A 27737-nucleotide genomic window follows, 5' to 3' on the forward strand; every position below is an offset into this window, starting at 1 on the left:
AGCTTTATATTTCGCTAATTTTTTTTTTATATATATATTTTTTTTTTGTTTTGAAAATGTTGAAATAAGAAAAACCTATAAACCTTGATTTCATTGTTAGATAGATAGATAAATCATTTATTTGGCAGCTGCAAAAACACACAATATAAAGTTTAAATCATCATAAAGAACACAAATTATTACAGAAACAAAATAAAAATGGCGCAAAAGAAAATTGAGACAACAAAATAGGAATAATTAATAAACAATAAAATAAAATAAAAGTATCTACCGTAAAACCACCCAACTATGGTCCACAAATAAACTCATTTTTTCTCGTTCAGGTGTGTATTTTACTATATTTTTGTAGTTCTAAGGCAAAGTATGTTTATAAATGGAAGGTAAAACTAGGAGTAAACCACAAGGAACATTGGTATAGATACTTAATTTCCTTTTGAACTTTTGGACCATAGTTGCAGTATTGGACTATAGTTGGGTGATTTTATGGTACCTACATACTGTGTGCGTTGCAGCAGGGCAAAAGGGTCACGGCCCAGGTCACAACAGATGTACATTAAATAAAATGAGGGTATGTGTGTGTTTTAATTAATAAATATAATATATTCCAATAATACTGAGATGATAGATAAGTCAGCAAGTAGAAATGCTCAAACAGTTAACGATACTGTTTTTATATTTTACTGTTTTTCAAACATTTTTACAATATCAATATTGTATAAAGTGAAAATCACTGTGTGCTCGATAGATCATATTTTTTTCAGTATATGCTAAAGCTGGCGCGGCGGCAGAGGCGGCCGAAAAATTTAATAAAACCGTCAAGAGCATGTCGGGCCATGCTCAGTGTAGGGTTCCGTAGTTACTCTTCCGTCACAATAAGCTAAACTGGAGCTTAAAGTATAGTAAATAAATAAATAAATATTATAGGACATTATTACACAAATTGACTAAGTCCCACAGTAAGCTCAATAAGGCTTGTGTTGAGGGTACTTAGACAACGATATATATAATATATAAATATCTATAAATACTTAAATACATAGAAAACACCCATGACTCAGGAACAAATATCCATGCTCATCACACAAATACATACCCTTACCAGGATTTGAACCCGGGACCATCAGCTTCGTAGGCAGGGTCACTACCCACTAGGCCAAACCGGTCGTCGAATAGTAGATTGTTAACCAAGGGATGAAACGGTACCTTTCACCCGAGTTAAACAAATAGGCAAATTTGCATAATCAGTACCTATATAATTAAAGTAACAAATTTACTTGCAATCGGGATTTAGACTTTGCATGTCTAAATCCCATAGCGAAATCCAGTCGAGTCCTAGACATAATGCATCGTACATGAGTGCAATAAACGAATATGAATATAAAATTAGAGGGATTGCAACTTACTTTTTAATTTTTACTCTTTCGTTCTAAAACTGCCAATAGTCAACGGCTTTACTCATACAGCCAATGAAATTGTTTTAGACAACTTAAATATTAAATAAAAATAGAATGAGTAAAATAAGTAAATTTTTACCTGAATAATGCCGAATAATTTTAACAACCCATTTAATGTCGTAATAGCGGTTAACTGTGGATGTACGTCTTTTTACTATGAAGGGGAAACTGTTTGCGATACCTAACTCAAATACAGCTAAACTGACCATGTCCGCTATAGTTTTCATTTAATGTCTTTCTCTACTTCCACGATTTTTTTCATATTTTTTGGACCTATGGACCCTATGGTTCAAAAGTTAGAGGGGGGGACACATTTTTTTTCTTTCGGAGCGATTATCTCCGATTATATTCACTTTATCAAAAAATGTTTGTTTAAGATCCGTATTAGTTTTGAAATACCTTTCCAATGATACCCCACACTGTATGGCGTAAGCAAAAAAAAAGCGGCCAAGTGCGAGTCGGACTCGCGCATGAAGGGTTCCGTACAATTTAAGACGTATTAAAAAAAAATCTTCTTACTAGATGTTGTTCAACATTTTACCACTTTGGACACACATTTTACCACTTTGGAAGTGTCTCTCGCGCAAACTATTCAGTTTAGAAAAAAATGATATTAGGAACCTAAATATCATTTTTGAAGACCTATCAATAGATACCCCACACGCATATGTTTGATGAAAAAAATTTTTTTAAAATTTTATGACGTATTAAAAAAAAACTACTCACTAGATCTCGTTCAAACCAATTTTCGGTGGAAGTTTGCATGGTAATGTATATCATATATTTTTTTTAGATTTTTCATTCTGTTATTTTAGAAGTTACAGGGGGGGACACACACTTTTTTTCACTTTGGAAGGTTCTCTCGCGCAAACTATTCAGTTTAGAGAAAAATGATATTAGAAACCTTAATATCATTTTTGAAGACCTATCCATAGATACCCCACACGTATGGGTATGATGAAAATTTTTTTTTTTTTTTAATTTCATGACGTATTAAAAAAAAACTACTTACTAGATCTCGTTCAAACCAATTTTCGGTGGAAGTTTACATAGCAATGTATATCATATATTTTTTTTAGATTTTTCATTCTGTTATTTTAGAAGTTACGGGGGGGGACACACACTTTTTTTCACTTTGGAAGGTTCTCTCGCGCAAACTATTCAGTTTAGAAAAAAATGATATTAGAAACCTTAATATCATTTTTGAAGACCTATCCATAGATACCCCACACGTATGGGTATGATGAAAAAAATTTTTTTTTTTAAATTTCATGACGTATTAAAAAAAACTACTTACTAGATCTCGTTCAAACCAATTTTCGGTGAAAGTTTACATAGCAATGTATATCATATATTTTTTTTAGATTTTTCATTCTGTTATTTTAGAAGTTACGGGGGGGGGGGGACACACTTTTTTTCACTTTGGAAGTGTCTCTCGCGCAAACTATTCATTTTAGAAAAAAATGATATTAGAAACCTCAATATCATTTTTGAAGACCTATCCATAGATACCCCACACGTATGGGTTTGATGAAAAAAGATTTTTTGAGTTTCAGTTCTAAGTATGGGGAACCCCCAAAATTTATTGTTTTTTTTCTATTTTTGTGTGAAAATCTTAATGCGGTTCATAGAATACATCCACTTACTAAGTTTGAACAGTACAGCTCTTATAGTTTCGGAAAAAAGTGGCTGTGACAGAATCGGACAGACAGACGGACATGACGAATCTATAAGGGTTCCGTTTTTTGCCATTTGGCTACGGAACCCTAAAAATCACCCCCACTGTACGTGTAGGCGAGGAACACAAAAAAAATTAAGATTTTATTGTACACCTTTGTCGGTTTTATTGATTTATATGTCCATGCCAAATTTCATCTTTCTAGCACTAACGACCACGGAGCAAAGCCTCGGACAGACAGACAGACAGACGGACATGGCGAAACTATAAGGGCTACGGAACCCTAAAAAGACTAAATATAGGGGTCTCGGCGCCGAATACAATTTCATACCATTTAGTGTCGAGACCCTTGGTCCGTGGGGTCCGAGCGCCCTTAACCTGTTTAAGGAACTACTTATCTAATAGGATTAGAGACGTCACCGGTGACCGCAGAGCTGGCAGCTTCCTCGCTCAAAGAATTAGTATTTCGATACAGCGAGGAAATGCTGCTAGCATCTACGGTACCATGCCGCAGGGGGGATAGTTTTTAGTATTTTATTTTAAGACTAGTATTTTTTTTTTAGATCTAGGTTTTAAGTTTTGTAGTTTAGTTTTTAGTATAAGTACATTTTTAAGTATCTATTTGTCAGTACTTAATTATTTATTTTTAATATTTGCTCAGTCAAAATTTTACTTTCTCTTTAATGGTATTGAATAAATAGATACCTAATAAAAAAACAGTATAAGAGACCGTACGCGTTGGAGGGTATGCCATCTTGTGGCCTGAATCGGAACCATAAACATGTACATTTACACGTCACGTGTTTTCTTGTGGGCTACATCGGAACAATATACATCACATTTACGCCTCGCGCCAAAAATCTGACGGCTCCTGTGCTGCCTCCTGCAGTTCATGCACGCTCCCTATAAGTTTTTTAATTTCTTTATCAATTTTTTAAATACAGTCACATCTATTTATGTAGTGTATGTACTATATGTAGCTGTGTGTGTGCTTACCGCTAGCTATTCTCCAACTGACAGCTGCAGCCTATAGTCGTGTGAGTCATTGTTATATTATGAATGAAGTCGGTAGGTATTTCCTATGTGTTTGTCATCATTGTCATAAAAGGTGTTTCCTCACGAGGTTTGTTGGCTTGTCTGTTTTTTTGTTTGATGACTCAGTTTTTTTTAAGCGACAAGCGAGCATTTATAATGATCCCTATGACAATTTATATTTATTTGGAGAAATTGTCACATAAAATGTTTGTAGACATTTTTTGGAAGTATAGCACATTATTTTACAATACAATACAATACAAATATACTTTATTGCACACCTCAATACAGAAACAGTACAAATAATACAACACATAAAGAAGAGGTAAACAACAGGCGGTCTTATCGCTAAAAAGCGATCTCTTCCAGACAACCTTTAGGTAGCAGAATTTAAAAAAAAATGTTATGTCAGTAGGTGTTCCAGATGCAATAAAAGAAGTCTAGCACAGAATAAACACAAAACCAAACAATATATTTTATTTAGAACTGTAACATTTTACTAATAAAAATACGTTAAAAATTTAATATATTTCGTTTATTAATCCACATGAGCAATAACAATATACATAATGGATATATACAGATGATTACTATAACTAGCTTATATCTAAAATAGGCCCTTGAGGCATTGTACCAAGGATGCTGGCGGCATTTCCTCGTTGTATCGCAATACTGATACGTTGTGCGAGGAAGCCGCCAGCTCTTCGGTCACCAGTTACGTCGACCAGACGTTTCGCGATTTCTCCAAAAAATTTGTGCGCGCTGGGACCCCATGGACCTAGAGTTTCAACGCCAAATGGTACAAAATTAGTTTCGTCTATTATTATATTTATTATTATTTAAATTTAGCGCAATTTAAATTTTGTGCAACGAGGGGGGTAAGTGAAATTTGAACTCGAGTCTTAATGCACTCCAGCCTGCGGCTGTCATGCATCTAACTACCTCGTTTGCAATATTCTAATGCAATAAGCTATAACTCCCGAGGGAGTTATAGATTTTTTCACAATCCATAACTCCCACATATAATATATAGTATACCTGCATGAATTAAGTTATTTTTCGAGCAAGTATGGTGAAAAAAAAAATTAATAATGTCATAGGCGATGCGACAGGTATAGTCCCGCTGGATAACGAACACAGTCTCCAGTATCTACTAAATAAAAAAAACGCGCATAAATATATAACAATCTTACCTATTACATTATTAATTTCAACTGACAATGTTTAATTATTATTGTGGAGTGACTTTAATAGTGACTATTTTATATAAAGTTCCTACGCCGATTCTCGGGATTAGTTGTCAAGCGGACCCCAGGCTCCCATAAGGTAGGAAGAAGAAGAATGTTTAATTATTATTCTTTAAAGTATATCTAAATAATGATGATATTAACATTAAACCTAATAACGCGGAAAAGAACCTAATTTAAAAAATACATTTTAATCAGGAAAAGATTACTCATTTAATCGTTCGAAAAAACCCAGTTCATATTCAACTGGTAGGCCATTTGCTATTTAGTGAGTCAAAAGACGTGGAGGAAACCAGTTGTTTGTTGTTTACTATCTTCTACAGTTTAAATAACGCAGCAAGATAATATTTCTGTAAGTTAATTCTTTCCTATTTTATCGATTTAAGTTTGCACGCCATACACTAAATAAATAAATAAATAAATATTTATAGGACATTTTACACAAATTGACTAAGTCCCACAGTAAGCTCGATAAGGCTTGTGTTGAGGGTACTTAGACAACGATATATATAATATATAAATACATAGAAAACACCCATGACTCAGGAACAAATATCCATGCTCATCACACGAACAAATGCCCGTACCAGGATTTGAACCCGGGACCATCAGCTTCGTAGGCAGGGTCACTACCCACTAAGCCAAACCGGTCGTCGGTTAGTGACACTGTGCACATAGACAATAGAGGTACAAAATTTTATTCTATGTAAACACCCCTGCTTATGATGGGACTGGCACCAGTAATGGGATGGTTTAGAAAAATCCTGTTAAACAAGTATTTACCAACAGTTTTAAACTCTGGCAACATTTTACCATAAACAAGAGCAATAGAGCTGCTTAAGTTATATTTTTCATTGATATTTGTTAGTTTGAAAATCAATGGCGCCATACATTCCATGACTGGAGAAAAAAACATAGTTTTAATTTGTTAATAATATTGAAACCAATTGCAGCATCTTTCATTCAATACATAGAAAACATAAAGGACGAATAAGACATTCAACTTTTAATTTAACGCATAAAGCGGTAGAAATTTTGCAGGTATCGTTGAAATATCAAAAATACTCCAAAATATCTCTTAAATGTCCCATGATTGGTGCCGTTAACATATTGTCTATGTGCTTTATAAAATTGCATAGGTGGGTTATTCACAAAAAATATCTGCGGTCTTATTGCCGCGACATACAAAATGAATGAAAAGAGTCGTGGCAATTAGACGCAATTACAGGCATTCTCAGAGAATGGCCCATGTGTGTGTGAACAAAGGCTATTTTGCTCTGTATTAACCAAGGCTACCACGGCGCAAAATGTTGGCCTCACTATGCTAAGTGAATGTCCGCGCGTGACCGCTTATCCATACATAGGTAGTCCCCATTTTCCTCTCTGAGTAGGTATTAATATTATAGAAAATATTTCTTCGCTCCTAACTCTTATAATAATAATAAAAACCGGCCAAGAGCATGTCGGGCCATGCTCAGAGTAGGGCTCCGTAGTTACTTTTCCGTCACAATAAGCTAAAATGGAGCTTAAAGTATAGTAGATTGTTAACCAAGGGATGAACTATGGATGTACGTCTCTTTACTATGAAGGGTAAACTTTTTGTAATAACTCAAAAACAGCTAAACAGATCATGTCCGCAACAGTTTTCATATAATGTCTTTCTTAAGGTGAAAGCAACATTATTCAGAGCTTTCTGCACTTCCCTCTATACCTGCTGCCTGTGGGCGCAGTATACGCAACGGGCTTATGGGGCCCTCCGTGTACAATACAATAACGCATTCAGGGTGTTGATGGGACTGCCCCGTTTCTGTAGCGCGTCAGGTATGTTCGCTGCGGCGCGCGTAAATTGCTTTCACACGGTAATGCGCGGGCGCACCGCATCCCTGATGCGTCGGGTGCGGGGCAGTCCCAACATCATTCTGAAGATGATAGCCGAGAGGGTGGATTGTGTATATTTATCACACTGTGGAAGATTACACTCCCACTAGTACTGTCAAATGGTGAAGCCCTTTAATAAATTAAGATTTTTAAAATTTAGAAATTTAGATTTTTAGTTAGCTTTAGTTAGTTTAAGAAGATATGTGTCTCTTGTTACACGAAATAAAAGATTTTTATTTTTATTTTATTTATTTATTTATTTATTTAAGCTCTACTTCCACGATTTTATTCATATTTTTTGGACCTATGGTTCAAAAGTTAGAGGGGGGGGACACATTTTTTTTTCTTTCGGGCGATTATCACCGAACATATTCATTTTATAAAAAAATGTGTATTGAAGACCCCTATTAGTTTTGAAAGACCTTTCTAACGATACCCCACACTGTAGTGTTGAAGCGAAAAGAAATTTCACCCCCACTTTACGTAAAGGGGACCTCCCAAAATATTTTTTTAGATTTTATTATACGACTTTGTCGGCTTTATTGATTTATGTATCCATGCCAAATTTCAGCTTTCTAGCACTAACGACCACGGAGACAGACAGACAGACAGACGGACATGGCGAAACTATAAGGGTTCCTAGTTGACTACGGAACCCTAAAAAGGCGACCGAGAGGGCACAACTATAGTTATTTTTATTTTTATTTTATTATACCTACATCAAATCATGTAAAAAGATTTTCCATAATATAAATACAGAGAAGAAAATGGGGACTACGTTTGTACGGAATATAGCGGTCCTCTTCTCTCAAGTTACTGTTCTATATATTCTCATGTACTGTTTTCGCGCAGTTTAAACTAATTTTCCACAGTACAGTTTTTATGCGTGTTGTAGAGAGTACCATTTTTTACCATTTGGCGTTGAAACCAAGTTGAAACTCTAGGTCCATGGGGTCCCAGCGCGCACAAGTTCTTTGCAGAAATCGTGAAGCGTCTGGTTGACGTAACTGGTGACCGAACAGCTGGCGGACTCCTCGCATAACGTATCAGCATGGCGATACAACGAGGAAATGCCGCCAGCATTCTTGGTACAATACCTCAAGGGCCTATTTCAGATTTAAGCTAGTTATAGTAATCCTCTGTATATATCCATTATTAATATTGTATTAATTGCAGGTTAATTATGCCTATATGTAAACTCTGATTTTCCCGAATAGTTGATATGCACATGTTCAAACATTTTAACTTATCAAGCTGAAGTTCGTACCTACTACCACTCTTAACTTAATGACCGTTTTTGGCATCATAATAACTTTGAAATAAGGTTCAAATTCGGTTGACAGTTGGAGGACGGTACTTATGATAAGGTATAAAACGTAATAATAACCATGGAGTGCATTTAGTTAGTTACTGACCTGTGTCGAGGGAGTTGTATATTTAGTTTTATATACATACTTAGTTGCATCCAAAAAATTAGTACAAAATATCCGTGCAAAATGGCAGATATTGAGGTTTGTTATTTTTCGACTTAAAATATATTTTTTTATGTGTGATAGAGTAGTTATGTAAAATTGACCTTGGACCCAGGATATAAACTTAATATTGTTAACATCTGAAGCTCCTTTTTTGTATTGTTGTATTTTTTTTTGTGTTTATTGTTGTTTAAGAAAGTATTGATAAAAAAAATCTGAATTCAGGAAATGCCGGAACCCCACGCTGCATTCAATAATTGTGGAAAAAAGGAGGGACTAGAAATATGGAGGATCGAGGTAAATATTATTTATTTATTAGCCTGTTTTGTCCCACTGCTGGGCAAAGACCTCCCTCTCTTTCTTCCATCGCTTCTTCCGCGTCCCGGTCTATTCTTTCCGAAAGACGTTAAGATCGTGCTGCCACCTCCTGCGAGGTCTGCCGTGACGCCGCACTATGTTTGGTGTCCACTGTCCACTCGGTAGATTGCTTGGCCCACAAGTCGTTTGGCATACGGCAGATATGCCCGGCCCAATCCCATTTAAGCTTAGCGGCTGTCAGGTAGTAATTATAAATAAACATTTCACAACACACGATAATGCTACTCAAAAGAAAATAGAGGCCACTAATAATTTTGATAATTACATGAAAACTAACTTTCATGTTTTTTTAAATATGTGAAACAATTGACTACCTACTACTTATTTAATTTTTATAAGCCTTTAAAACAACCAAAGCCCTGTTTTACTACACTTTGAAAAAATACAGGATGTTTTGTGAACCTCATCTTTGGCTATATGTTACTAACTAGCTTTTTTACGTAGGGCAAACCTGGGCTATTCGGTGATACTTGGTTATTCAGTGATAGTCTGTTTTATTGTCTTTTAGCCGAGTTGCCCTGTAATTTTTTTGCTTAAAACAATGTCTAAGAAATAGCACGAATGTGGCTAATGTGGTGTAATATGGTTCCAAGTCATAAAATTACCAAGTAACTTGGCTAAAAGACAATAAAACTGACTATCACCGAATAACTATGTATCACCAAATAGCCAAGGTTTGCCATACATAAAAAAGCTAGTTAGTAACATATAGCCAAAGGTTCACAAAACATCCTGTATTTTTTCAAAGTATAGTAAAACAGGGCTTTGGTTGTTTTAAAGACTTATAAAAATTAAATAAGTAGTAGGTAGTCAATTGTTTCACATATTAAAAAAACATGAAATTTAGTTTTCCTGTAATTATCAAAATTATTAGTGGTCCCTATTTTCTTTGAGTAGCATTATCGTGTGTTACTTTTACATCTTACTACTTTTTTCTAACTGAATCTAGCTGCCACGTGACAGGCATAGCCTAGTGTGGGGCCGCAGGATATCAGTTAAATCTTAATAAGGTTTTTTTATTTTAAATAAACCATTCTATTCTTCCGCCAAACCGCCATATAATTAAAAAAATAATTTTTTAACTGATTGATTTCTAATATTTTGTCTTATTTTAAAATATGCAAGTAATTTCATTCAGTAGATATAAACATTTCTAAAAAAAACATTTAATGAAACAGTAAAGTTGTTAAGGAGGAAAACGATTTCTGATAATCATGTTAAATAAATGTATTTTAATAATTTCCTTATCACACTTAGTTACTAAAAGGAAATACCTATCTTGAAATAAAGCGAAAAGTGGACATGATGTATTGCAATCAACCAAATATTTATATTTTAACAAAATAATATTATTATGGGCATATTTACGAGTAAGTAGGTATGCGTTTAATTTATTTATTCGATTATATTTACATATTATATCTATAGATTTTGACGACCGGTCTGGCCTCGTGGGTAGTGACCCTGCCTATGAAGCCGATGGTCCCGGGTTCAAATCCTGGTAAGGGCATTTATTCGTGTGATGAGCATGGATATTTGTTCCTGGGTCATGCGAGTTTTCTATGTATTTAAGTATTTATAAATATTTATATATTATATAATTATATCGTTGTCTAAGTACCCTCAACACAAGCCTTATTGAGCTTACTGTGGGACTTAGTCAATTTGTGTAATTAATGTCCTATAATATTTATAGATAGAGACGAGATCCACACTGATTGTTGTTTTTTGCAAATTTCTTTCTATCAAGTAATATCATCATTGGTTGAACTTTTATTTAGAACACAAACAGTGACATATACAAATGGATTTGTAGTAACGTAGTGTACTTACTAACATACTTAAGAATCATAGACCGGCAGGTTAATTATTAAGAACATAATGTTAACATATCCTTCCCTACCCACTGTTCACTGATTTTATTGTCTTTGATTTGAACTTACCTTATCTATACTTAGTTAACTAATTATTGTTTGTATAGGTAATAGGTAATTAAACGATCTGCAAGTATTATACTAAAGGGGTTTCTTACGTTTTTATTTAGATTTAAGTTTTAGTTAAGTGCTTTGTAAGTGAGTACACACTCGCTATACTTACTTATAATTTATTTCTGTATTAGCTAAATATCTCTGAAGTGAAATGTATAATTTCTTTGAGAAAATTAAGTTCTATAAACCTAACATACATAATAACAGCAGAGAGAAAATTAAATCATGAGCCCTACTTAAATTTCTATTTACCAGCCTTCAGAGCAAAATCATTATCTTCATATTACATGAACTCTGGAAATATTCAATCTATTTATTGACAATAACAATATACATAATGGATATATACAGATGATTACTATAACTAGCTTATATCTAAAATAGGCCCTTGAGGCATTGTACCAAGGATGCTGGCGGCATTTCCTCGTTGTATCGCAATACTGATACGTTGTGCGAGGAAGCCGCCAGCTCTTCGGTCACCAGTTAACATTTACATTTTATTTAATTTTCGATTCAATTTTCTAGGGTCAGACCAAGCTCCTATTAAAGTGTAACATTTATAGTGGCACTCCATACTCTACCTATCTAATCGTGTAACATATCTAGGTAAAAAATAGCATACATTAATTTAGGCACATCTCGGCGCTTTAAATGCCACTATTTTCTAACAAGCTTATAGTGGCCCACTGTGGCAATAGCCTCCCCCCTACACTTCCAATATTCCGAAACATCTGTCCAGTTGCTGAGAAATGCGTCCAGGTCGTCCCGCCATCTCCTCTTAGGCCAACCATGCCGGCGTTTACGTTCTGGCACCCACTCCGTGGCTAGCTTAGCGCACCTCTGTGGGTGCATACGTCGTACATGGTCCGTCCAGTCCCAATAAAATAGTAGTACAATCATATATAGTCTCGGTTACAAATTCATTTACTTTAAAAGACACTGCACCTAGTTAATCTTTCTGGTTTAACCCATTGGTTGACTGGTAGAGAATGCCTTAAGGCATTAACTAAGTTTAAATCTAAGATATTGCCGAAACAAAAATAATAATTAGTTTCAAATTTCAAATTTAAATTATTCTATGTTAAATTATATATTAGTATTAGTACTTATTTGTAAAATTGTAAATAATGTACATATAGTAGTTAATTGTTTTATAAGTCTTACAAATTTAATGTTATAAAATGTAATGTACCATAGTTCTTTTTTTTTTTTTTTTCTTTTTATCTATTTATTGACAATAACAATATACATAATGGATATATATAGATGATTACTATAACTAGCTTATATCTAAAATAGGCCCTTGAGGCATTGTACCAAGGATGCTGGCGGCATTCCCTCGTTGTATCGCAATACTGATACGTTGTGCGAGGAAGCCGCCATAGTTCTTATGTCGTTCCCAATATCATGCTTGGAGAATGCTATGTACTCCATAATTGTCGTATTATATCAGGTGAAGTACTTAAAGATTATTGTGATGTAACATATGTACCTAATATATACGATGTGGTTGTACTTAATAAATAAAATAAAATAAAAAGTCCGCCATTTGTACCTTCATGTATTGTGCAATAAAGATTAAATAAATAAATAAGTTAAATAACAATATTAACAATCGAACTCATTCTCACGAGTACACTAATGGCATTTTGTAAATGAGTATCGATAACAACATTAATTACAAGGGCAAACTCATTATGCTCATTATTTATTTTTCCATAATTAGCCTCTTAATCACACTAATGTGTTAGGCTGTTAGGCAACTTATTAAGGTCCCAGCGCGCACAAGTTTTTTGGAGAAATCGCGAAACGTCTGGTTGACGTAACTGGTGACCGAAGAGTGGCGGCTTCCTCGCACAACGTATCAGTATTGCGATACAACGAGGAAATGCCGCCAGCATCCTTGGTACAATGCCTCAAGGGCCTATTTTAGATATAAGCTAGTTATAGTAATCATCTGTATATATCCATTATGTATATTGTTATTGTCAATAAATAGTGTTAAAAAAAAACTTATTAAGCAATATTTAAAAAATAGGTATACCAAATATAGATGTCATTCCATATTTAACCGGTAAGGCACTACATAACTGCAATAGCCGGCGGCGCGGCGGCAGAGGCGGCCGAAAAATTAAAAAAATACCAAATATAGGAGTCTCGGCCCACAATACGTTTTCGTACCTTTTGGCGTCTAGACCCTTGGCCCATGGGGTCCAAACGCGTCTACACTATTTAAGGAATTAGCCAAAAATAGCAGACGTAGAGCTGGTAACTTCCTCGCACAAATACACACAAACGACATACAAACGACATCTAAGGGTCTCCCCAAACTAGTCGACGCCGTTTCGGCAAATCGCGTACGGAAAAAGCTTTATGACAACGCAATAAGAGCGAATAAGTCGTGAATCGGCTCGGCCCACGCAAAACGACGTCTTTCGACGGGAAAACGGCGTTTTGCCGTAAAGCTGTTCGCATTCGTACGACGCTGTTTGCAGCCTACCGCACACGTTCGCATTCATAAATCTCCTCATACCGCCGTACGGTGCCGGAAAGAGTTGAACGGCTCCGATCACGGCCGAGTACCTACGATAAGGACCGGTCAGAGCTGGCGGAAGCCGTTCAGCGTCTTCGACGGCCGAATATAGCTGACGACGGCCGAACAGAGCCGATGACGGTAAAAATGCTGGTAAGCCTTTTTTCCATGCCCGTCTACGTAAAATATCCATCATCACAGGTTATTATATAATATGTAACAATTACCAAGGAAAATAATCTTACAGGTCTGTTCAATTTCAAACTCAGGTTGTTACTAACAACCAGTCTCCAAAAATGAGATTTACGATTGCCGATCACCCGCTGTCCTACATCTGTTCGTCGGACTCAACGGCTGTACGTGTGTTGTCTGACGTCTCGACAGCAAGACGGAGCACGGGAGAGCCGACCGTCGCTTTACAACTGTTGCGATAGCAAGTCGCAGGCGATCGGGCGTCTCTACGGCCGCAAGGAGGATGAGACTGCTGAACGCAGGTGTCCAACCGCGGAGACGGTCGATCGGCTAAATGCGAATAGTGTGGTGTAAAACACTCGGCGAAAGCCGACTCCGCGTCGACTGGTTTGGGGAGACCCTAAATGAGAACTTATCTAAACCAGTAGGGCTATGATGGTCGACTCTTTATCATTTGTCACCATTTCTGTCACGTTCTAACACGTATGTAAGCGCGAAAGTGACGGGCATAGTGACAAATGATAAAAATGGAACCATGCTGCCACGGTTGAACTTATAGTTATCGTATTTCATTCTTCGGATCGGGCCGTAATTTAGCAAAATGCTAATAATTTAGCAAAACGACTTTTACTATCATACTACCTATTTATATTTTGATACTAGTTGTTAATATTAAATAAAAACTATAAAAAGACGGTCATTGATCAGCAATTACCACAGTATTGCATTGAGGCATCCGCTGTTAATATTCCATGTTTTGTTATAATACTAATTAAACCTAATAAATATATTTATATACGATAAACATATATGATAAAGAATTAAATAATAATAATTAAATTCCAATATTATTCATATAATTAAAAAAAACAGAAATTTGAATTGTTTATTTCTTTCTGAAGTTTTTTTTTACATCAGTACATGTTCCGATACTATGTTAAGCCATATAAGCTAACTTAATCTATATTTGTTTTAGATTATTGGCTAAGACGAGCAGGCTATAATCTAAATTTATTAATTACATGCTTATTTCTCTTTACTACATTATGGATTTATTATGACTTAAATGTAACAAGGCTTTCTTGGTTATACATTTAATCTTATGTGGCTTAGCCTCTATATTATCAATGACGTAGCTACGAAAACTATTTAGGATATTTGGTAAGTAACTATACAATACTCTTTGTCCATATATGTTAAAACTCCTGGGAAGGGTAAATTTTTTTAAGTTACCAAGTGCCCGGAGGTTATTCGGTCTATTATACCTATTTAGTTTTCCTATGTTATGTTTATATTCCAATATCACTGCCAATTTGGCTTTATCAAATACATTCATTATCCGACACTGCTGAAAAAGCTTATCATAGTTATGTTTATACTTGTATTTTGTTTTAAGAGGTACAATGGTTTTTAACATTCTTAATTGTATATTGTATATGCGTTGAAGGTAAGTTTTATATGCCATAATTTATCACAGAGTTAGCCATGGCCATATATATAAGGCGAAGTGTATTATATGGCATTTTATTTCTAAGCATGCTTAAGTTACAGAGTATTGCTCTTAATTTTTTATATATATTATCAATATGCGGGCTCCAGTTAAAATTATCATCAATTATCAAACCCAGATATTTATGTTGTTTTACAAAATCTAAGGGTTTGCAGTCGCAACGCGAATTTGAGTTATGCAGTTATAAGCAGGAGTGTTCATTTGCGACTATTTTAGGTGTCGAGTTGGTTTTAATGTAAGGGGAATGAAAATCATTACTTTGGTTTTCTGGTAGTTAATAGATAATCCTAGGTCGTGTGACCACTTGCATAGTGCATCAAATTCGCGCTGCATTCTGCTCTCCGCTTCAGTGATATAGCGTCAGCTGTTATCAGGCAGGTGTCATCAGCAAATTGGTATACAGATGCCTCCCTGAGTGTCACACGTGTCATTGACATAGATTAGATATTCGGTTGGACCAACTATCGAGCCTTGTGCAGTACCTTGTACTGACTGCAGCATCTCACTTAGCTCGCCTGCTATACTAACTGTATTATACTTGTTTGTGTGATAGCTTTCTAGCCATTTGAGAGCTGGCCCCTGTATACCATTTTCCTGTAGTTTTTGATATAATTTTCTGTGGTTAAGGGTGTCAAATGCTTTGCTGTTTATCTTCCTTACAATTAATTTACATTTCTAACAATCTATCTTTATCTTATAATGTATCTTTTATAGTTATAGCTGTTGGAATTCCTTGTATAAATAAATAAATAAATAGAATAACTATCGAGTATATATATAATTAAGCACAGCCATAATAGATTTGAAGGAACTGACATATGGATCATCATTCAACGCGAGAAATATAAGGACATCTATGGAAGGTGGAGGTAAGGAAAGAAATCTCCATATACCAAAAAGTGTCATCAGAAAACCTTAAATAGGTGGCGCTACAATACCTAGAGTACTTGAACAAAAAAATCAAATCATAGACAGCACACTTCACTCCGTCAATAACGCCTAGGTTCTTAGCTACTCTAGCGCTACTAAGGAGAGATATGGGACTATTATTTATAGCTGACAGCTGGACACTTTTGCAACAGTTCTATCATAAGAGATTTCTCTCCTCTTAAATCCACACTCCATAAGTACATCTTTTTAACTACATTCAAAAAGCATTTGGCCATTATCATTCTTTTTTTTTCAGAATTTCCAGCCAGTACCCGTTGCTCAGAGCAATCACGGGAAATTTTACAGCGGCGATTCTTACATTGTTCTAAAGGTATTTTGAATGATATTTTTTATATGATATGAAATGAAGTTAGCCTTTTTACACTTGCATAATACTTCGATTAACAACGGGCAACGGACTTAACGGACCGTTACAGTTTGCGGTAAAATTTGTAATAGTTAATGGTCATTTCTAACTGTCAAGCAGTTTGGCGAAAAAATATGTAAAAAGAATTATTCTGTGTATTTCTTATTGTGTATTTAAATAAAAAAATTAAAAAAATAACGTTCGTCCAACGCTGGTCAGTGATACATGTCAGATAAGGAGGACCTATCAGTAATGTCATAGAGAAATAAAGTAAAAATAGAGTGCACATTCCATACATCAGTTTTGGTACCAAAACGCTTATTATTTTCGCAGTCGACATCTAGCATCGAGTAGCGGAGTTATCAGTACTTGACAGTAGATGTCTCGGGTGTCGCGACTGATGGAAATTGTATTTCTCAACAATTTACACCTAATATTACAAGCAGGAGAAGTTGAAAATAGAGTTCCAGTTAATCCTGTTATAATATTAGCTGAAAATTTTGGAGAATTGGACTTTTCGTTCGTCGCAACATCTATTGTCAAGTAGCAGTACTGATAATTCCGCTACTCGATGCTAGATGTCGACTACGAAAATAATAAGCGTTTTGGTACCAAAACCGGTCTATGGATTGAGCACTCTATGTACTTTTTTCTCTATGGTAATGTGAACCGTTTTTAAGTCAAAAATATACTAAGAGATTCGTCTATATGAATTCCTTTGTGGCCTGGTAGCTACAGCAAATACCCCGTTCAACAAACCTTTAGGTAAGACTGAATCGACCTTAAAACCTAAATCCATCATTCAAATACCATTACAGACATCAGGCATCCCGTCGTCCCTAAGCTACGACGTGCACTTCTGGTTGGGCAACGAGAGCTCGCAGGACGAGAAGGGCGCGGCGGCCATCTTGTCTGTCAACTTGGACGAGGCCCGGTTCAACGGTGCCGCTATACAGCATAGGGAGGTCCAGGGTTATGAGAGCCAGGTGTTCCTGGACTATTTCAAGCCTAGTAAGTTATACGCGGTTTCCTATTACTGAAGCAGTCACGACATAGTACATACGTGTTTTTAGTGTCTACATATGGGCATCTTGTCTGTCAATTTGGACGGAGCTCGTTTTAACGGTGCCGTTATACAGCACAGAGAGGTCCAGGGTTATGAGAGTCAGGTGTTTCTGGATTACTTTAAGTCTAGTAAGAAATACGCGGTTTCTTATAGCTTAGCGCAGATACGGGTAGTACCTATGGAAATTATTTTAGATTCTACATAATTTGGCATCTTGTACGATATACAGCACAAAAGTCCAGGGTTTCTGGACTATTTCAAGCCTACGCGATTTTCGATAGCTTAGGGCAGACACGGCATAGAACTCTCAAGGTAGGTATTAAATATCGGCACGGTCAAAGTGCCAAAAATAAGTATACACTCTCTTATTAAGTTATTGCCCATACGATGATGATGATGTCCTCTCAGACCTGACAAGATTTTTTTATTGATATATTTTTTAAATCCATGGTTCTGAAAGTCCGGCTGCACGGAATTAACAAAATATTAACCAACATACACGAGCCAAGGTCATTTGTATTGTGACGTAATTGGGTGGAAATGCAGTGTGGACAGTGAAAGTATCCAATGCGTGTGAGCATGAATTTCGCACAGTTTATCACGTGGTTCCGTGGTGTAGTGGTTATCACATCTGCTTTACACGCAGAAGGCCGCCAGTTCGATCCTGGCCGGAATCATATATTTTTAAATTTTATCACAGTTCTTTTTTCTACAAAATTATGATTTTGTGATAGTGTACCAACGCGAAACATTTGGTGTAACGGTAAAATATTATTTCTCGGGCCCAGTTTGATATCAGGCAATAATGTAATTGGCACTTTACGGTTCGATATCGTAGCTCTTGTGAAATGCGACAGACACACAGTCAGACATTGAAAATAATGAATATAATATAACTATTATTTTTAAGCCCCCGCTTCCCTTTGCGTCGGGGGTTAAAAATGATAATTCAAATATGGCACTCAAGTTCTGTTCATCAACATACTTTTTCATTAAACTTAGGAAGGAAATAAAATTACTTAATATTAAATATTTATGATTTATATGTATTTCTTAAATATTGGTAAATATGGTTCTGTTCATCAACATACTTTTTCAATAAACTTAGAAAGGAAATAAAATAAAATTAAATATTTATGATTTATATGTATTTTTTAAATATTAGTAAATATGGTTCTGTTCATCAACATACTTTTTCATTAAACTTAGGAAAGAAATAAAATTAATATTAAATATTTATGATTAATATGTATTTCTTAAATATTGGTAAATATGATAGTGTAGATCCTGCTCACGTCTTCTGAATCAGTCTGTGTATACCTACCAACATTATAAATTGATCATAATCATAATAATTTATTGATAATATAAAATTAAATGTCAAGGTCACAGTATGTAACTACAATATTTTAAAATGTTAAACTATATATATTTTAACCTAAATAATTGCATCTTAAATAGCTTCTTATGGTCGTAGAACGTGTGCTCGAGAAGCCATATGATTGTACATCTTACGACCCATGACGTGGGTGAGTTTACTGGCCTTCGCCAGTGGAGGACAATGATTCCTATGTCTTGATCAGAACTATACGAGTATGTGGCTTACTCTGTACGTTCAGTTTAGTATAAACACTTGTTCGTGAGATTATCAAAAATCCGTAAATATATTTCTGTTATAATTAATTACATTTTTAAATTAAATTTACTGATCATATAGTTACTCTATACTTGTTTCATAGAACTGTCACGGCATATTCATGCATATTGGTAAAAAAATGTGCAAATCTTTTTTTTCAGTGATCAGGTATTTGGATGGCGGGCACGCATCAGGGTTCAGTAAAGTGACCACGAACGAGGGTTCCGAGCGGCGCCTGTTCCAGATTAAGGGCAAGAAGAATGTCCGCGTCACACAGGTAATTTTATACAGGCGTTTCTTAAGAGTCACACTAACCCACTGCCAAGAAGCCGCTACGATCTATGTCTTTTACTAGCTTCAGTTACTAAAAATTGTTATGTAAAGAAAATAGAGCAAGTAGAATGTTTGTATGTAAATCTTCTACTCGCTCTTATTTCTATCACGCTGAGAATACGTTTGTGCAATATACATTTTTGAGAAAAATCATTTTTTAATGATTCCTTAAATAACAAAATCATGCTATGATTTACACTTATCGGTTTTTGAAAAGCTTTATATTTCAAAAATGTAAAGCCATATCAGCTACCTATTTATAGGATAATTTACACTCTGTTAATAGAAAAGCTACACGAATATCACACAAGTTTCTCTGAACAAACTAGATCGGCTTCTTTATAATAGCATCAGATTTTTTTCGGACTCCGTAAATATGACCACATATCTGCATATCGCCGTCGGCTTAACTGCCTCCCTGTCTGTTGCGAATTTTGTGCACACTATACTCTGTTTTATTAGATCCAACAGATCTCAGATCCAAATTTCATTTTATAACTGCCCGAACAGGTTGCACCCTTCGCGAGTCCCGTAGTCTCAAGCTTACTGTTCCTTGTCATCGTTCTGATTTTGTCTCTAACTCCTTCACCGTTCCGGCGATCCGGCTTTGGAATGATCTCCCACTCAACATCAGACAGGCTCAAACCAAGCTCTCGTTTAAGCGCATGTTACGCAAGCACTTTTTCAACAAGCTCTCTGGTTAATTGTCCATCGTAGTCATAGTATTTTTTGCAGGGGGTACATAAATTAATATATATGTATGTATATTTAATTATAGTATATTTATGTAAGTTTATTACCGTTAGTATATATTATTTATCGCTATTTTACTTGTTTTAAGTTACTTATTCTGTTTTTTTATGCTTAATGCCTGCACGTACTACTGTTTCTGTTTAGCCTGATGGTTGACTGGTAGAGAATGCCTTTAGGCATTAAGTTCGCCATTTGTACTTTATTTGTTATATTGTGCAATAAAATTTAAACAAAAAATTGATGGAAAATTATCACATAAATTGAGACAAATCCAAAACTTTGTGTCATGTCAATACATTGTAAGTTTAACATTTACTCATCAAAAACGGATATGGTAATAATAAAATTGCTTTCATTTCATGATTATCACTATATTTAAAATATTTGTATGGTACTATAAAAAGTAAACATATGTGACTAAATGATAAAGAAGTTGATTATTTCCTAAATATAAAACTTTAGAATTTTTTTTGCCTCTTGCGGTTGCAGTTTTTTACATGAGAGCGCGTTCGCTTGCGGTGGTTCTTAATAGTTTGAAGAGTATCGACATTTATCCTAAATGATGTATTTAAGGCATTTTTGGCACAAAATTGTATATTTTTGGAATATAGCGAGCCATTTAGTGGGTTTTTATTTATTTTTAATTTAATGATGTTTTTTCCAGGTGGAAGCCCACATATCTAAGATGAACGCCGGCGACTGCTTTATCCTAGACAAGGGGCATGACGTGTTCGTGTACGTGGGGGCGGAGGCGAAGAGTGTGGAGCGGCACACGGCCATCAGGGCCGCCAACCAGATCCGCGACCAGGACCATAACGGGAGGGGTCGAGTGCAAATCATTGGTATGTTTATGCCCAAGTTTTTTCATGAAATGAGAGAAAAATGGTGTAACTACCTTTTTTGCTGGGCTATTTATGTCCTATATTTGACAAAAACTGTAAATTGACTACGTCAAAGGTTAGGAGCGACGACGATCGAAGCGAGAAAGAATCTACTAACTGAAACCTGCTCTAACTGCGGCTCAGGTATGAATTTTTTCCTGCCATGAGTTGACTTTTCTACTATCAAAGCGCTTTTCTACTATATATATGTGTGTGCGATGTATTAAGTTTCATCTAGGATCACGATGTGTTCGTGTACGTGGGGGCAGAGGCAACGACAACAAGAGTAAGGAACGGCATACGGCCATCAGGGCCGCCAACCAGATCCGGATTCCGGACCCAGGAGCATAACGGCCTCCCGTAACGGTCCCCTTGGCCGATGCAGGTCATCGGATCTTTATTTTATGTGGTGGAGAAGAAATGGTGCTTTGAAATTGACACATTTTTGTGACCATTTGTCAGGAAACTCTCATGTGACATCGTTAAAAGCTAGGTACGACGACGAGCGAAGCGAGGAGTGCGTTAGGTGAACTGCGACCAAATAGCGTCTATTGAAATATGAAATGAGAGGAAAAGTGTTCAGTGTGCCTTTTCGTTGAACTATTTTTGTCCTATTTTGTCAGAGAATTATCGGACAGCGTCACAGGTTAGGTGCGACGACTAGCGTAACGAGCTTTGTTCTTATGTATGTACACCCACACGCTGTACCCACTATATCCGTTCTTTTGTTTCAGATTCCAGCTCCAGTGATGAGGAGTTGAACAACTTCTTTGCTGCGCTGGGTTCGGGAGACAAGGACTCCGTCCCCCCTGCGTCTTATGGTGGGGATGACGAGGTACGTGTGGTTTAGAGGGGACAGATGCCAGCGCCAGTGATGAGCTGAACGGTTTCTTCACGGCGCTGGGTTCAGGAGACAAGGACTCCGACACCCCTATGTCTGATGGTGGGGACGACGAGGTACGTGTGGTTAAGGGGGGACAGATGCCAACTCCAGTGTTGAGCTGAACAGTTTCTTCACGGCGCTGGGTTCGGAAGACAAGGACTCCATCCTCCATGCAGCTTATGGTGAGGAAGACGGGGTATTTACTTGTAGTTGAATTGTCTTGTGGGAAGAGGTGAGTCTACTGGCAAATCTTGTTCCTTGTTCAATTTTTTATTCTCTATCTGTTTCTCTTTCTATGAGATAGAAATTACTTAATCAAAATGCAAACCATAAATAATACCAAATATTACCACATGTTATATTTTCTGTCCCTTTTCTCTGGGATCTCTTAGTGGGATAACGAGGTACTCCTTATAGCTAAAAGGTCTGGTGTGTCATATTTGTCTCAATCCCTTTTCGCTATCGGTGGATAACGAGATCCGTGTAGGTAAAATGATCGTGTGATGTTCTTTCGCCTATTCTTCTGCCAATGGGGATGATGAAATGCGTCTTATTAAATGGTATTTTGAGTCTACTGCGAAAAATCTTCCATGGTAATATTTGCCCGTCACTCCTATCCTTTCCAGTAAAGATGACAAGGTTGTCGTGTTACTTCATATCGTTACCGCATTACTGTTGCGTTGAACTTTCAATCATCATTGACCACGACATCTTTGCAGCGTCGGGTAAAATCAGGTGATGCGTGGAAGTTGATTGTGTCTGCGATGATTGAAGAGTCCAATACCAAAGTGGCATTTCTGCCACAGCAATCACAGACATGACGAGAGTCCAAGGGAGGAGGTCTAGCAGCACGGAGTCTTTTCTGCCTAAGGTTCTCTAACCAGTCCTTGTCATGTTTGTCTACACCTGCTTTGAGATCTTGACGCCACTCTGGTCTCATTTCAGCCTTAGACGTTGGCTGCTGCCACCCTTGAAATGGCACCTTTATCAAGGAAATTGACAGTGAAATCTCCCGCGTCAATACCGCAGCAGTAACGCTGCAGTCCGAATGTCACCTGTAGCTTAGACGAACTCTAACATTTTTAATATTTCATGTCTGCAGAAGTTTGAAACCGGGGTCGCAAAAGCAGTAAAACTGTTTGAAATATCTGATGCATCTGGACAGATGAAGACCACCGAAATCAAGCCGATTAAGGGAAAATACCAGCTTAAATCCGATGTAAGTAATATGAAAAGATTGCTTACTAATTTATCTTTTTATTATAGAATTAATTATTATACAGCTGGATGCAATAATGGCCTATGAGTTTCCTGCATTCATTGACATAAAATTTACGTTCATAATTGAATTTCAAGCTAATTTTACGATTTTCACGAAAACAAATAAACCGAACTTCTGGAATAGTTATTAAAAAGCGTTTACAGATTTGTATAAAATTGTTTGTATAAAAATATAATATATATAATAAAAATATAATATATATTTTTTATATGACCCAGTTTTGGTTATATATTTCTTTTCGAGCCAATGATCTAAAAGTGTAGATGGCGAAAAGATAGGTATTCTGATTATCTATTGTTTTAAATATTTTAATAAAGTTAATGGGTTTTTTTTTACTGTTTTAGGAGTGTTATATCCTGGATGCTCATACCAGCGGCGTTTTCGTGTGGGTCGGAAAGAAATCCAACCAAAAGGTAATATTAATATGTTATCTCCTAACTTCTTCTTCGTTTAAAAATTGAACAAAGACATGTTTAATATTTAAAGGGTTTTCTCAAAATCTACAGCTTTTTTTGATTTAATTTCAGGAAAAAATGGAGGCGATGAACAGAGCAGAACAGTATCTCAAGAATAACAACTGCCCCGCTTGGGTAAGTACTGTTATTATATATACAGAGGTAGTACAGGACTATAACTAGCCAGCTCTTCGGTCACCAGTTACGTCAACCAGATACTTCGCAATTTCTGTAAAATCCTTGTGCGCGCTGGAACCCCATGGACCTAGAGTTTTAACGCCAAATGGTACAAAATGGTACTCGACATGGAGGCTCTTAAGTATATTTATTACATTTCTAAATTTCGCTGCTACGGACTAAAATGAAAAAATAAAATAAAAAAATAAAAAATCCTAAAAAAAAATCCTGATAAAATAAAGAGTACACTTAAGAAAGCACTGATTTATTGAATTAATTTTGTTACAAATAGTATTATAATAACATGTAAACACTAACTGCCAACAGGACTAATTATATACTTAGTTAAGGCTAAACTTAGTTAACACAATCTCCAAATATAGAGATTATAACTGAGTGCTGACTGTACCTCAACAAAAAACTGAAATAAACAGATTATTTTTTTTTTTTTTTTGACGGATGGATGTAAAAGCGGGCACATTAGCCCGTTGGAGGTGGGACGGTGACAGTGTGTCTACGCAGGTAGCATCCCACACTAACATCCGTCCTAAGCTCCTAGAAACTAAGAACACCCCATCAGGCCTCTTGCCATCATCCCTGATAATGCCAATCGGCTGAAAAAGAGGAGGCACATTGATGGTGGCAAGAGATAAAAATTATATTCAGTTTCATTTTATTTATAAAACTCATTAAGAAGATTGCCGGTCACTTCTGGGTGAGATAAACTCGGGCTCGGGACAGTCGAAACTAGTGGTGTACTCGAAGAGAGACGTATGCTCAGCAGTGGGCCATAAAAAACTAGTACTTATAATGATTGGTAACACTATTAGGGCGAACGAGTAGATCGATAGAAAAAAATTACCTTTTGCACATTGTTCTATCTACTATTATTGACGCTTACCGCGTTTATGAAGCAGGAACAAAAAGTCACAATATTCATATTCATGTATTTCGTATATGCATGGAATAATTACACGTCAATACATTTTAAAGATAAGATTACACATCATTAATACATTTTCGATCATTAATAATTAAATAATGCATATTAATTGTACAATGTCAGATTATTAACAGGAATAACAAAAGATATAAAAATTTAATTAAATTCAAATTAATGTCACAGAATTCTCAGATGTCATAAAATGCATTATTAATTAGCCATTTCTTTAATTTCCTGTAAAATGAGTTATTGTTTTCTGCGTTTTGCATGTCATTTTCGGACCGATTACATAGCTGGTATTGGTAGACTTGACAATATCTTTCAAAAACCATAAAAGTAACATAATATTATCTCAAAAACCACTATGCTGAGGCAAGCTCCTTTTTAACCCTCATGAATATCTCTCCCTTATACACCGTGGGCCAATTAAACCCGACAGATTTCATAGGTGTATTCTTGACCGCATTTAGAGACTAAAATGTCATACAATGTTTTCTGAAATCGGTCTTGTTTTAGAGATAATGACAATTTCTGTGAAATTTTGTTTCTTTTATAACTTAGTCAAAAACGCCGTTTTAGCTGTGACGCTGCCACTATGTGACTTGGTTTAGACATACCTACTGACAGATATTAAAGTTTTAAAGTAACCTCGCAATTTTCGTCTGTAAAAAAAAAAGCTTTACTTATTCGTTGTTTGATTTTTTTTCACCGAGGTGTAAAAATAAATAACGTGTCGTGTGCAGAAAACGCAAAAGGATTTTTTTTTTCGGCAAAAAAAAAAAATTTTTTTGCTCCTTATGCCCTCAGGAATGCGTGGTTAAAATCTGTGTCCACGGTGTATATACAACTCAATTTCTTAGTTTTTAAGTCTAAATTTAAGGCTTATTTGTATTAAATGTCACTGTCTGTTAACTCTGCCATTTCATGTGATGTTGAATAAAAAATTTCTGTCTTTCTATGTCTAAAAGTGAAATCAACAAAACTTTCGTAAGACAGACACACACATAGGTCCCTCACTTTTTTAGGGTTCCGTAGTCAACTAGAAGCCCTTAAAGTTTCGCCATATCCCCCTGTCTGTCTGTCCGTGCGCGGCTTTTCTCAGTGATCGCTAGTGTTAGAAAACTACAATTTGGCATGGATACCACAATTACTACTACACGTAAAGTGGGAATGTTTTTTTTTCACGTCAAGCCTATGGTGTGGGCTGTCGTTGGATATGTTTATCAAAACTAAAAGGGGTTTTCGATACCTAACAAGTGCTATAAATTTTTTGATAAATTAAAAGTAAATATTTTTGTTTTTATGAATTTTGGTCACTTACCATATTTGTATTAGAAATATCTAAAAAAAAAAAAAATATCCAGTAGCTTAAAGATAAAATCGTTTTTATTCAGTAGTAAAAAAAAAAAACAAACAGTTTACAGTATCTTAGGTGTAGAATAGTTATTTGTGTCCCAAGGGAGGAAAAGTAGGAAATTGCGTGCCGCGTGTAAAATTGTTACCCGAGCCCAAGGCGAGGGTGGCAAACACGCGGGATGGAATGTCCTACGTTTCCTCCCGTGGTGCGTATACAATTTTTCTGCTCGACGGAGGCGGAATGGCGGAAAGCGGCAACTTCGTTTAGCGCAGCGGGAGCAAAGTTCACGTTTTCCGCCCAGAGGGCAGAAAAGTATATTAAACTATAGAAAAGTAACAGATAACAAATTTATGCATTTACAAAACTATTACGTATCTACAATACAAGTTTAGTTAGTACTATATAAGAGTCTGTTTTTTTTATTCCGTAGACTAAAATGACGTTTCATATGTAAGACATGACATTTCTTAGTACCACATGAAATGTCATTTTAGTCTACGGAATAAAAAAACAGAATATAGTTATACCTAATATCCAATATACTTAGTTAATATCTATTTGGTTTTTTTTTTCAGATTCACGTGTCCAAAGTACCCGAAGGAGGGGAGCCGGCACCGTTTAAACTATTTTTCCCCGAATGGGCTTAAACGCCATAATATTTTTTTATTTGACTTCTATTGTCACAGAACAAATCTCAAAATGTTATGACAACTTTATAGACTTGCATGATATTTAGTAATTATGTCTTTAAATGCATTTTTTATTGTAATTAGTAATTCTTCATCTACGCCAAAGATTTTTAGAGTCAGACCAAGGTAAGTTGGCAGCTATTTCGATAGCACAGACAAAAAAGTTAACGTCATAATTTCATAGAGGTAAGAAGTTTAAAATAACACTTGCACAGCTACTACATGTAGCAGCTTGCTATCAAAATCGCTGTAAACTTAACTTGGTCTGACTATATTTTATTATGTGATATTTCTCACCAAAATAAATACCTAATCTACATGTACTGTGTTTTCTTAAAGAAATAAAAAAAACCGGGTTTGTTGTATGGGAGCCCCCTTTAAATATTCATTTTATTCCGTTTTTAGTATTTTTTTGTTATAGCGGCAACAGAAATACATCATCTGTGAAAATTTCAACTGTCTAGCTATCACGGTTCATGAGATACAGCCTGGTGACAGACGGACGGACAGCGAAGTCTCAGTAATAGGGTTCCGTATTTGACCCTTTGGGTACGGAACCCTAAGAATGAATTAAAAAAGACGCCCGTTACTTTATTGTAACACATTATATTTTCAAACTA

General features: G+C 35.8%; 1 protein-coding gene and 1 non-coding gene across 3 annotated transcripts; both read left to right on the plus strand.

The window, feature by feature from the left end:
- Window positions 1–5628: 5628 nt before the first annotated feature.
- On the plus strand, window positions 5629–27436 carry LOC133532501 (gelsolin-like). 2 transcript variants are annotated; one of them, XM_061871212.1, is made up of 11 exons: window positions 5629–5766; window positions 8990–9061; window positions 16552–16626; window positions 17481–17673; window positions 19526–19641; window positions 21115–21292; window positions 22066–22166; window positions 23317–23433; window positions 23841–23909; window positions 24024–24086; window positions 27004–27436. In XM_061871212.1, the coding sequence occupies exons 2-11, from the start codon at window positions 8993–8995 to the stop codon at window positions 27073–27075; spliced, it is 1053 nt and encodes a 350-aa protein (XP_061727196.1). In that variant the 5' UTR covers window positions 5629–5766; window positions 8990–8992; the 3' UTR covers window positions 27076–27436. The 2 variants fall into 2 exon arrangements, with proteins under 2 accessions (XP_061727196.1, XP_061727195.1); XM_061871211.1 differs by lacking the exon at window positions 5629–5766 and adding an exon at window positions 8611–8803.
- Window positions 18333–18405, plus strand: Trnav-uac (transfer RNA valine (anticodon UAC)). Its single transcript has one exon. It is a non-coding gene; the product is annotated as a tRNA-Val (tRNA).
- Window positions 27437–27737: the final 301 nt, after the last annotated feature.

This window comes from Cydia pomonella, chromosome 27, assembly GCF_033807575.1.
Source record: "Cydia pomonella isolate Wapato2018A chromosome 27, ilCydPomo1, whole genome shotgun sequence".
Classification (NCBI taxonomy): domain Eukaryota; kingdom Metazoa; phylum Arthropoda; class Insecta; order Lepidoptera; family Tortricidae; genus Cydia; species Cydia pomonella.

What these genes read in the sequence shown, in the direction of transcription:
- LOC133532501 (XM_061871211.1), top strand. An exon ending in ATTCTTACATTGTTCTAAAG is followed by an intron (nt 16,627 to 17,480) that starts GTATTTTGAATG and finishes ATACCATTACAG; the next exon opens with ACATCAGGCATCCCGTCGTC. An exon ending in GGGTCGAGTGCAAATCATTG is followed by an intron (nt 21,293 to 22,065) that starts GTATGTTTATGC and finishes CTTTTGTTTCAG; the next exon opens with ATTCCAGCTCCAGTGATGAG.